Raw genomic sequence first — 12,518 nt, forward strand, 5'->3', positions numbered from 1 at the left:
ATTCAATGGCAAGCAGGGGTGGTGGTGTTTCTCTGGGAAGGCAGGCTAAGCCCCTCGGCCCAGCTAACCCACCCCAAGGCTCCTGGGGAATCTCCCCAGTCCACCTGGTACTTACACAGAACAGGGGTCCGACATGTAACTAACGTGTTTATTCCAGTACCATTCACTATACTTGACTGTTCCATCGAAATATCTGCATTTGCTCCTGGAGGGACTTAGACACAGCAGCACCTGTGTTCTGACCTGTCCACCAAGGACAGCCCCCTCAGCCAAGCCGTTCTCTCCCGGCCAACAGTCCGGTCTTAGAGCTGGGAGAGACACCAAATCTCCCCAGAGGAAGAAGCAGCCTGTTACCTGCAGAGTCTCTGCGGGACGGGGAAAACCATCTCATGGGGTAGGTATCACAGTGAATGATTCAGGTCCTGGCCTCTGACACAGTATGGTCCAAACTCCTAGGGCACTTTCTCTCGGGGCCCTCTGCTATACTAAACTAGGTTTGCTCCTTTCAGAGCAGTCAAGGGCAATGCTGGTGGCTCTGCTGGACCTTTTCTCTTTGGGGGCTGGTCCAAAAACACTGAATATTAGGATTAGTGACTATGTTTTGCTCGTCAGTCCCGGGTACTTCTTGCTTCCCTAAACTCACCCCTCCTTCTAATTTCCAAACAGGTAGGGCTGGCATTGACCTAACTTCTTTTTCCCATCCAAGGGCATCTGTTTAAGAGTTGTAACCTTGGGGTGTAAAGTGACTCCCCTCTCCATCCCATGCCTACCTGCCTGTATGTCTGCCTGCCTTCCCACAAGTTCTGCTCAGCCCTGGAGTGGCCTTTGCTTTGGTGAGATGGGACGACAGGGTGGATGGGAACCCTACGGGGTAGTGGAAATCATATGTTAAAAAAATCAGGAAATGGGCATATAAAATCTTGCCCTTGGTATATTGCCTAGTCAATACGTGTAAATGTCCTCCTACCAGGAGAAGGACCAAGTCCTTAAAAGATAGGAAACGTCAAAGTGTTACTTCATTGTCATTTAAAAAAAAACCCAACAAAACAAACCCAACCCCACAAAATTGGTGTAAACAAACCAAGCAACAGGACAAATCTTCCCCGATGGCAATCATAGCCAATGCTTTAGCACCAGTCACCGATCTGCTTGCTCCCGGGCCTTGGGAGAGCCCGAAGACAAGGAAGAGGTCATTGGCACGTGGTGAAGACCCAACTCCAAATTTTGTGCATGTGATATGTATGAGAAGGTGGTGCCACTGTAGGGTGTACGGAGATGCCCAGGCAAAGGTGGCTCTCACAAAAGCAGTCTTTTGCAAGAACTGGGCCATTGCTTGTGTATGGTGTCCTCCCCTTCTTACGGGGAGTGGAGGGCTGTGCCCATCAGCCCCCTGCAAAAACAAACAAAAAGTCTCTCTCTCTCTCTCATTCTTTTTTTTTTTTTTGTTTTCCGTTTTCAGTTTGTTGAAATCTTCAAACCTGAAGAATTCATCAGTTTGAGTTGGGGCAGGTCCATTTTGGGGGAATGTTTCCTCAAGCCCCCTGGGCTACCTGCCCACTTCTGTGTCCCTGAGGGGAAACTGAGGCCTCAGGGAGGACTGGCTGTCAGGTGATGCTAGGGATAGCAGCCTTCTGAGGGAGAAGAGGAGGGCCAGTCTTCTCTTCACATTCATCTTCCTGAAAACACTCCTCTCCTTCTGGTCTTGGTCAAGCAGGTGTGGGATCATTCTCTTTCTTAGAGGGAGATGAAGAAACGGCTTTTGGTCTCAGACTGGAAAAAAAAAAATCTTAACGAGCCCTTTTCAAGACTGTCATCGCGGTTCTTCATTCATTATTTGTTCTTTAAAAATAGTTTTCATATGGTATTCCCCAAAATATCTTTTTTTCCCATTCCCTTTTTTCTTTCTTTTCTTTTCTTTTTTTTTTCCCATTGCTTCAATTGTCGGTATTTCTGATGACTTCTCTCGGCTGGAGGGGTTCCACCTGTTGCCACTGTCCTCAGAGCAGGTGGGTGGCTCTGTGGTTGGACATAGGACTCTCAAAAACTGGGACCGGGGCACACAGAGGCAAAGGGGAGCAGGGCCGTGAGGAAGAGGACGGTGAAAGCGGGATGAAGGTCAAACTTCCACCGACTGGATCTGGTTCATCTGCGCTCGCATCACCTGAATACTGTTCAGAATTTTCTTTTGATGACCAGCTAGAGTGACGCCCACACGAAGAATGTCCCTTTGGGGAAGAAACACAAAAAGCATGTGTTGGATGAAGGAGCCAGAAGGCTAGAATGTGACAGTCCACCTTTGTCGTTCTCCCACTCCCTCTGTCCCCACTCTGAACGTAGCCTCAGATGCCTCTCCCTGCTCTGAACTCACAGCCCTTTAAAGCTTGCCGTTAATCATGTCTGCAGCTTGTGGGAATGAGTAAAGAACGTGTGAAGATCGGAGCTCACAGAGGGAAAGCGGCCATGGTGGGACCTGGCCCTGCTGCTGGCTCGTGCCTGGTGACCGATGGTCCAAAAGGAGAGAGCCAAGGAGAGGGAGAGGAATCACGGCTTCTTGGGGTTGGAAGGGGTCTCTAACCTGGACCTGAGCTAGATGTCCCGGAGTCTCTGCAAGATTCCCTCTGAGTCATCAGGCAGCCCAAGTTCAAAGACCTCCAGCCTTGTGAGACAGCCCATTTGGCTTGGGGAGCTCTCTCTCCCTGCAACATCCCTCCCACTCTGCACGCTTCCAATTCTGCCTTCCGAGGGACCAAGCGAAACAAGGCCATCATCCACACTACAGTCCCCAAACGCCTGAAGACGGCTCTCGTGGCCCTCCCAAGTCTTCTCTCTCCAAGGCTAAATGCTGACAGCTCTTCCAGCTGATCCTTGTATGGTCTGATCTCCAGGTCCCTCACTAGCCCACCTACCAATTTTTGGAGTCTTCTAATTTAAGGCTTTGTTTTTGCTGTTCAGTTGTTTTTCAGTCACGTCTGACTCTTTGTGATGCCATTTGGGTTTTTTTGGGCAATAATACTGGAGTGATTTGCCATTTCCTTCTCCAGCTCATTTTACAGATGAGCAAACTGAGGCAAACAGGGTAAAGTGACTTGCCCAGGGTCACACAGTTAGGAAGTGTCTGAGACTGGATTTGAACTCAGGAGGATGAGTCTTCCTGACTCCAGGCCCTGCACTCTATGCCAGGGGGTGAGGAACCTGCTCTATGCACTATGATGCCACTTAGCTGCCTTTAGGACTCTGTACTATAGTGGAAAGAGTATTGGACTTGGAATCAGGAGATAACTGGATTTAAAACCCACTTCTGACACTTCCTAGCTGTATAACTATGGGTGACTTCTCATCTGTAAAATGGGGATAATAATACCAGTAGAACAGCGAGGTGGCACAGTGGATAGAGCACTTGGCCCAGAACTGAAAAGATTTGAGTTCAAATCCAATCTCAGACATTTAGTTGTGTGACCCTGGGCTAATCACTTTAACTTCAACTAGCCTCAGTTTCCTCATCTGTAAAGTGGGGATAACAATAGCACCTACCTTTCAGGGTTAGAGAATCTTTGTAAAGCACGCTGTAGACTTAAAGCACTGTATAAATGCTAACTGTTACGACAGTTGTTGCTAATGTCCTTCCTAAAATGAGAACAATTATAGTAAGTGCCCACATTTATTTCACGCTTTACAGTTTGCAAGCACTTTATACCCATGACCTTATTTGAGAAGGCAGTAGGGGCTTCACTGTTAGCTCAGACTTGGGTTATTATTCGACTCTTCCTGTGGTCATGTCTTAGCTCCCTAACGAGAAACTAATCTCCCTGGGGGCGAGGAACCACGTCTTATACGTTTTTGCATCCTCCTACCTTTGGGCGCTTGGTAGGTGTTTCATAAGTATTTGCTGATTCCATCGAATTGATTAGTCGACAATGATTTCCTCTGGGGTCTTTGGCTTACTACTTTATGCCTGGGCTGTCAGGATGAGGTGGGATTAGGAGTAGACAAGGCAGGCAGCTTGCCTAGGGCACAACACCTGGAGAGGTTCGATGAGGGCTGCTTTTTAATATGACTTTTTCTAATTCCTTTAATACCAAGAAATGCAGCTCTCCATGGCTGAGGTGTATTGATTCTTCAATCTGTCAGATTGCATGGGTTACGGCAAGGGCTCAAAGCCTCCAGTGGCCAGTCATAAACCACTTTCATTCCTTGCTGTGGGTGCAGAAACACCAGTTGTTGTTTTGTGGTTGGAGGGCTTGCGACCCGCTGGGCTGCCAGACCCTGGAATTACTGCCCCCTCCTTCCCGGTCCCCCAAGCTCTGCCTCATACCTTCCCTTTTTCTGCCCGAGCTTACTCAGCCTCCTCTAAGTACCACTTGCTTGGCTCGGGGAACTTTCAGATCTCACCTCTCCTCTTTGCTACAGATCACTTTCTATGCGAGAAGAGTAAATGCCTCATCAGACACTCTCAGGTGCGTTTTAGTTACCGGGGCCTGGGGCCAGATCTCCTCACAGTCAATTTCCCTTTGTGATCTAGCCGTGTTCCTGCAGATGGATGGACTGCAGCACATTCCCTCCCCAGACATCTCCCTCTTATCTAACATGGAAAGGACGAATCCCCAGACCCCTGTGGCTGAATCCAATGAAAAAAAACCATCAGGGAATCACAGAAACTCCCACACAAGGTAATGAAGGAAAGGACCATGAGTGCCCCCCTCTCCAAACTACCTCCTATCACTTCATATCTGTTCTAAGTATATCGGTTATCTCCCCTGACAGAATGGAAGCTCCTCGAGGACAGGTTTTTCATTATGTTTCTGTATCCCCAGCTCCTGGCATACAGTAGGCACTTAATAAATGCTCTTTGATTCATGGGAAGCTGTCCTGAGCTTCTAGCCTCACCCAGTCTGCCACCTATGAGACAGACCCTGGTAGGTAGACGCTTGGCTTGTGTCCAGTGAGAGTTTGGCCCTCTTCAGTTACTCCTCCAAGGCCAAGATTGGAAGCAGGCCCCTTTCCCTTAACCGGCTGGCACCCTCCTCACAGAGGCTGGCAGGGAGGGCAGGCCTACAAGGCTGGGCTTGTCCTTGCTTCTGACCTGGGAGGGAGCTGGCAAGGAAACTGACCCGGCGGGGGAGCCGAGGGCAGCCTAGGCAGGCCCAACACTTACTCCATCATCATCTGGGAGACGACGTCAAAGGATGTGAAGCCAGCGTTGGCAAAGCTCTCCTTGTACTGGCCCATCTTGATGGCCTCCAGCCACTCGTCCACCGTGTTAAAGCTGGTGTAGTCAGGGACCGTGCGATCCAGCAAGGGGAGGTTGATCCTGAGAGAGGGTCAGAAACGGTCAGTGCAAGGCGTGTATGTGCACAAGTAAAAACGGGCATGCATGAGTGTACATGTATGTGCGAAGGCATGTGTATGCATGTACGCACGCGTGTATACAATACCTGCACACGCACACATACATGTATAAGCACATGGGTGTACTGTATATGTGTGTAGGTGTGTATGTGTATGCATAAAACACATACGTGTACAAGTATGCATGCATGTACATGTGTGCATAGGTATTTACATTATTGTGCATGTGTGCACATAGGTGTCTAAGTATATTGTATGTGTGTATAATGCAGACAATGTATGTAATATGTACATGTGTGTATGTACATGTAGGTCGATGTGTATCGTATATGTACATTGTGCATGCATGTGTGTATGTATGCTTATACATGCATAGGTGTATATATATATTTATGTATATGCAGACTGTGTATATGTACATAGCGTGTGTGGGGGGGAGGGGCTACAGGTCAGAGGAGGGTAGGGCCTGCTGGGGTCATTTGGAGGCATAGAGGGGCTTGGACAAGTATCTGAAGGGTGATTTATTCTGAAAAGAGAACTCCTAAAAAACAACTTTAGATCTGTGAAAGACGTGTGTGTGGGTGAGGGGGTGAAGACAGGAGAGGGGGGCAAAAAGGTTGGGTCACTTTTACAACAGGAAACGAGGAAGACAGAAAGGAGGTCCTGGGTACAGTAGGGAAAGCCTGGAATTTGAACTTGGAATCTGGGTTCCAAGTGTCTCTTTGACCTGTGTGACCCTGGGCAGGGGGCTCACCCTCTCTAGGCTGGAGTTTCCTGCAGAGCCACAACCTGAGGTGCATTACCTGACTGCCAGGGTAGTGACAGATGGGCAGAAACAAGGAAAGGTGGGCGGGGCGGTGGTTGAGGCTTAGCCTTGGGGTCAGGAGGATCCGACTTCCAATCCTGCTTCAGACCCTGGCGAAGTCACTGAAAACTCTCTAGGCCTTCATGGGAAAAATGAAGACTCTACTAGCAGTTACTTCACAGGGTTGCTGTAAGGGTCCAGTGACATGATGTGCGTTGCTGCCAGCTCTGGAGTCTACCGTTATTGAGGGCACAGGGGTTGTTTCCAGAGGACCTGGAACTGTCCTCTTTCAACATTTGAGGAAGTTTATCATCCTCGATGGTGACCCCAAGCCATACTGATTTTCAACAAAGTTTTAGGCTTCTGGAGGACACAATCATGCTGTTCCCCTTCTTGGGCTCCTTCGAAGTGTTGGGCCCATAGTGGGCTCCAGAACTATGTGTTGAAATGAATGGTGCCATCCTGAGCTCAACACTCCCCTCCCTTGTCTCTCTCAATGGTAGGGAAAGACCAGGGTGGGGAACTGTCATGGAAGTCTCAACGGACTGCTGTAAATTAGAGGCTAGGATACCGGCCTGGGGGTCTTTTGGGGGAAAGCAACAACAGCTTAGAATCAAAACGTTAAGAGTTGGAAAGGACCTTAGAATAGAGAATGTTAGAGGTAGAAGTGATCTTAAATCACAGAATGTTAGAACTGGAAGGGCCCTTGGGCCACAGAATGTCAGAGCTAAAAGGGCCTTAGAACACTTAGAACATAGAGTGTCAGAGCTAGAAGGCATTTGAGAACACTCAGCGTCAGAGCTGGGAGGGAACTTATGGACACAGAAAGTTAGGGTTGGGAAGGATCTTAGAAGAGAGAGCGTTCAAGTTGAGAAGGACCTTAGAACATAAAATATCAGACCTCGGAGGGACCTTAGAACACAGGGTGTCAGAGCTGGGAGGGGCCTTAGAACAGATAATGTCAAAGATGGGAGAGGTCTTAGAACAGAATGTCAGAGCTGGGAGGGCCCTTAGAACACAGGATGTCAGAGCTGGGAGGGCCCTTAGAATAGAGAATGTCAGGGCTGGGAGGGCCCTTAGAACAGAGAACATCAAAGTTGGGAGGGGCCTTAGAACAGAGAATGTCAGAGATGGAAGTAAGCTTAGAACAGAGAATATCAGAACTGGGAGTGAGCTTAGAACACAGAATAGCAGAACTGAGAGAGTCCTTAGAACAGGGAATGTCAAAGCAGGGCAGGACCTTAGAAAACAGAGTCAGAGATGGAAGGGGTCTTTGCACAATGGATGTCAGAAGTGGGAGACACTTTAGAACACAAAATGTCAGAGCTAGAAGAACTTCAAGGCCTTCCGACCCAACCCACTCATTTTAGAGATGAGGAAATGGAAGCCCAGAGAGGAAGAATCTAATGAGGGCTCATCTCGTCCAGGCCGTGTTTGAAGCGTGATCTGCCTCTCCCATATCCTCAGCAGGTACCCATCTGACCTTTGACCTCAAATGCCAGGAAACACTCCACCTCCTCATCCTACTGCTGGATAGCTCTGATTTTTTAGGAAATTCTTCCTCCCTATCAGAGGAGCCTTAATCTGAGGTCTGTAAACTTTCTGTTTTCAATGTCTGGAAAACTATATTACAATATAGAGATATAATTGTATATGTAATCTATGCAATAATATTAATAATAATAATCTATAATGATAATCAGATATGTAATCCATAATTGTATTCCTCTGCAATCCTACATATTTCATTTTATTCATTTAAAAACATTATTCTAAGGGATTCTTAGGTTTCACCACACTGTCCAAAGGGTCTGGGACACAAAAAAGGTGAAGGGCCCTTGTGCTACACTGGGCTGAAATGCGCCTGTGGGGTGGCGTGGGAACCGTACCCAGAGGAGAGTGGTGCCATGGCTTTGAGGCTGTTGGGGTTTCGAATCATTTTGTCCAATGTGTTCACAATCTGCCCAAACTTGGGCCGGTGGTTCCGGTCCTTCTGCCAACAGTCCAGCATGAGCTGGTGCAGGGCATTGGGGCAGTCCATGGGAGGGGGCAGCCGGTAGTCTTGCTCTATGGCGTTGATTACCTGACAGACCAAAAAAAAAAAAGATGATAATGATGATGGAGATGGTGATGATCATAATAATCCCTTGGAACTTTAAGGCATCTTATAGCTCTTCCCTCACAACAATCTTGTGAGGTGGCTCATCCAAGTATTATTAACCCCATTCTACAGATGGGAAAACTGAGGGCTGATGAGGGGAAGTGACTTGCCCAAGGTCACAGGGCAGAGCTGGTACCTAAACTCAGCTCTTCTGATTCCAAGTCTGGTGCTCCTTCCATAGTATCAAAATAGCAGAAGAAACAGAAAGAACAGCATTAATGAATCAACCAACAAGCATTTAGTAAGCACCTACTATGTGCAGGCACTGAAGATATGAAGACAATAGGAAGATAGTTTCTGACCTCGGGCAGCTTACAGTCTTTTGGGGTAGGGGATACAACATCTACCCAGATAAGTATCAATAATAATTGATTACTACTGGGCTCCTTCTATTCTCTAGAATAGAATCTAAACTTCTTGGCCCGGCATTTAAGGATCCCCACAATCTCGTTTCAACTTAATTTTCCATCCTTATTTCTCAGTGTTCCTCTTCACCTACTTACAGATCAAAGTTGGAAGAGACTACAAAGGTCTTCTTATTCTTTCCACTCATTTTACAGACAAGGAAACTGAGGCCCAGGGAGGTCTGTGTTCTTTTTTTTTTTCAAGGCAATTGGGGTTAAGTGACTTGCCCAGGGTCACACAGCTAGTAAGCGTCAAGTGTTTGGTCTGAGGCCGGATTTGAACTTGGGTCCTCCTGACTTCAGGGCCAGTGCTCTATCCACTGCACCACCCAGCTGCCCCGAGGTCTGTGTTCTAAGGGCCCTCCCAGCCCTGACACTGTTCTAAAGTCCTTTCCATTTCTAATATGGATCTTTGCCTCCCACAGGCTATGATTACATGCGTGTTAGTCTTGACTCCCTAACAAGATTTTTGGGAAGCAGTGGGGTGCAGTGGAGAGTGGACTAGATTCGGCTGAATCCTCCCTTTGCCTCTTGCTACAGTGGGACCTTGAGCAAGTCAGAGCCCAGGCTCTAGGCCTCAGTTTCCTTCTCTGTAAAACAGAGAATTTGGATCATATGGGCCTCTACGGTCCCTTGTGAGCCTATGTTTGTACACTTCTTGAGGGCAAAGACCAGGCACCATATTCCTTTTACCCATCACAGCATACAGAACCAGAGTTGGTGACGCGGCAGGTCCTCAATCAATTTCTGATCATTGTCTGATCATCTGATAGGTTATTCCAACGGGCTCTGCCATTTATGAGAGCAGAGACCTGTCAGTACAGACCCTGTTAAGTAACCTGGAGGCAGATGTTGGGCTGTGTCCCGGAAACAGCCAGCATCTGGTAGACACCTGTTAGGGGGCTGGGGCCAAGGGCTTTCAATAGCTATCATCTCCCACCCTGTGGTGTCTGGACCAGCTCCATGACTTCAGTCTCCTCCCTCCCTCTGAGAAATTACCGCAGTTAGAAAAAAAATGTGGGTTCCTTCTGTTGGATATTTTGGCAAAAGATCTTGCTTATTTCAAAGGCTCTGTTTCTGTTCCCTTGAAAACTTACATCCTGATTGGTCATGTCCCAGTACGGCCTCTCCCCATAGGACATCACTTCCCACATGACTATTCCATAACTCCACACATCACTGGCAGATGTGAATTTCCTGTATTGGATGGCTTCTGGAGCTGTCCAGCGTATTGGGATCTTCCCACCCTGGGGAGAGAGAAAGAAGGAATCACTGATGTCCAGATATGTAGAGTCAGAAGGGTCCATAGTGTCCTTCTAGTCCAACTCATAACCAAAAAAGAATATATTATATTAGACTATAATATACTATATAACACTGTATAATGTTGTTATATTTAATATAATATCTACTATAATATAACTGACATGCGGCCAGCCTGCTTCTGTTTGAAGACCTCCAGCGAGGGAGAACACCCACTATATTCTCCACTATCTCATTTCACTTCTGGCAGCTATCAAGGTTAGGAAATTTTTCATGACTTCAAGCCTAAATTAGCTTCTTTATAGCTTTCACTCATTGTTCCTGAATCTGCCTCCTGGGGCCAGACAGGCCCCATACATCCCTCTTGCACATGACAGCCTTTCTAATACTTGAAAACAACTCTCATGTCTCCCGTGAGTCTTCCCTTCTCCAGGATAAACATCTCCAGTTCTGGTCCTCTTACTGCACACATTTTTACCATCCTATATGACCTACTGGGGACGAATTTGAGCTTTAGTAGACTGAGAAAGGTCCAGGAAAGAACACAGGGTCCTGAGGAGCTCCCTATAGGCCTTTCCTGGGCTCATGAAAAAAAATCATCTTCTCCCTTTTTATGGACACCATCTTCATCATCATCATCATCATTATCATCATCATCTTCTTCTTCTCCTCCTCCTTCTCCAACATCATCATCATCGTCATCATCATTTCCTCCTCCTCCTTCTTCTTCTTATTAGCAGTCATGGGACTATCTCTCATTGAACTTGCAATCTACTAAAACATATAAACACATCTTCCCCATCCTACTCTAGTATAGTTGATTTTTTTTTTAAACTAAAGTTTAGTGTATAGCCTATATCAGATTGTGTGCTGTCTTGGGGAGGGAGGGGGAGAAAAATTTTAAAACTCAAAAGCTTATGGAAGTGATTGTTGATAAATCAAAATAAATTATATATATATATATATATATGTATATACACACATACACACACACACATATATAAAACTAAAGTTTAGGACTTTAAATTCTATCCCTATTACATTTTCTTTTATTAGATTCAGTCCATTTTTCCAGTCTCTTAAGAGCTTTTTAGATCTCAATTCTGGCATAATCTTACATACATGCTTACTGGATTGAATGGAATCCATTGTATTGTTAGCTTTGTTCTGTCTTCAAATTCAATAAATACACTACCTATGTATTCATTCAGGTCATTGATAAAAGTGTTACCACTTCACAGTGGAGGGTATCAGGTATATGTTCTAATGGTCTATGTTCTGTATGTAATCTGTTACGATGTCCATCCCAGGATGGACATTCTATGCTTTGAGGTCCCTTCCAGTTCTACATTCTATGATCTAGGGTCATCATCAGCTCTGAAATTTTATGGTCTAAGATTAGCTCCAGTTGTGACATTCTATAATCAGAAGTTCCTTCCATTTCTGATAATCTATGATTCCTCTATCTGTGCTATGAGATTTTCAATTGTTCTCAAGGTCTATGAAACTCTGAGTCACTCTGAGAGATTTTTTCTGAGGGCCATGAATGGGACTCATGCATGCTTGCCTGTCATTTTGGGTTCAGTCTTTCTTTTTGGGTCTCAGTTTCCTGTCTCTAAAATCAACATCCAAAGGAATAATAGTCGACGTTATCCTCCATCCTGCACGTCAGAGGATCATCTGTCTGCAGTCTATAGGGGGAAGCACTTCTTAGGTTTATGAGACAATGGGAAACTTGGTCCAGTGATTTTTTTTTTCTGCCTCCCTGGTATTGCTGCCCCAGGCTTTGCTAGCTTGCCCATTCCTCTTCAAATGACTGCCTTTTCTCTTTGCATTAGTTACCAGGGCACTTGTGTAGGTGGGGTCCGAGGTGTCATCTTCCAGGAAGCGTGAGAGTCCAAAGTCAGACACCTTGCAGACCAAGTTGCTATTGACCAGGATATTCCGGGCGGCCAAGTCTCGATGCACATAGTTCATGTCTGCCAGATATTTCATGCCCGCAGCAATGCCCCGAAGCATCCCCACTAGCTGGATAACTGTGAATTGCCCATCATTTTGCTTTAGGAGAAACCAGAGACAAAAGCAGAATAAGAAAGGTATTAATCATGGGCAACAGGTCAAGATTCACAAAATCTTATTGTTAAAAGAGACTTTCTAGAGATACAACCAGCCTTTAGAGGACTAGTTCAACCCATTCCTGAAGCAGGAGCCCCCTCTAGAACATCCTCAACAATATCCCCAGCTGCTGCTTGCAGACCTCCCCAAACAGAGAAGTCATTACCCACACAATCTAATCAACTGTTGAACAGATTAATTAGGATCTTTGTCCTCAAATTGAGTAAAAGTCTGTTTGGTTATTTCCTCTACTACCCCCTAGCACACTCCCACCAGCCTAGAGTATGTACAATAACTTCCTTACAGATATTCCTGCATGGCTGACTATCTCCACAGGTCTTTCTTTACCACATCCTGTAATAACAATTAAAAACTGTCTAGGGGTTGTTACTTACCTTTCTCTCTCTATCTCTGTGTATGGGGG

General features: G+C 46.3%; 1 protein-coding gene across 2 annotated transcripts in view; it reads right to left on the bottom strand.

Moving 5' to 3' along the window:
* Positions 1 to 1,931: 1,931 nt before the first annotated feature.
* EPHB2 (EPH receptor B2) overlaps positions 1,932 to 12,518 on the bottom strand; it is a 191,204-nt gene continuing 180,617 nt past the window's right edge. For both annotated transcript variants that reach the window (XM_027841405.1, XM_027841404.1), the window contains exons 11-15: positions 11,822 to 12,037; positions 9,814 to 9,963; positions 8,041 to 8,234; positions 5,153 to 5,308; positions 1,932 to 2,225 (exon numbers count right to left, since the gene is read on the bottom strand). In XM_027841405.1, coding sequence (XP_027697206.1) covers positions 2,117 to 2,225; positions 5,153 to 5,308; positions 8,041 to 8,234; positions 9,814 to 9,963; positions 11,822 to 12,037 — 825 coding nt within the window. In that variant the 3' untranslated portion in view covers positions 1,932 to 2,116. The remainder of the gene's footprint in view (positions 2,226 to 5,152; positions 5,309 to 8,040; positions 8,235 to 9,813; positions 9,964 to 11,821; positions 12,038 to 12,518) is intronic.

Source organism: Vombatus ursinus, unplaced genomic scaffold, assembly GCF_900497805.2.
Source record: "Vombatus ursinus unplaced genomic scaffold, bare-nosed wombat genome assembly UNPS02014859.1, whole genome shotgun sequence".
Lineage (NCBI taxonomy): Eukaryota > Metazoa > Chordata > Mammalia > Diprotodontia > Vombatidae > Vombatus > Vombatus ursinus.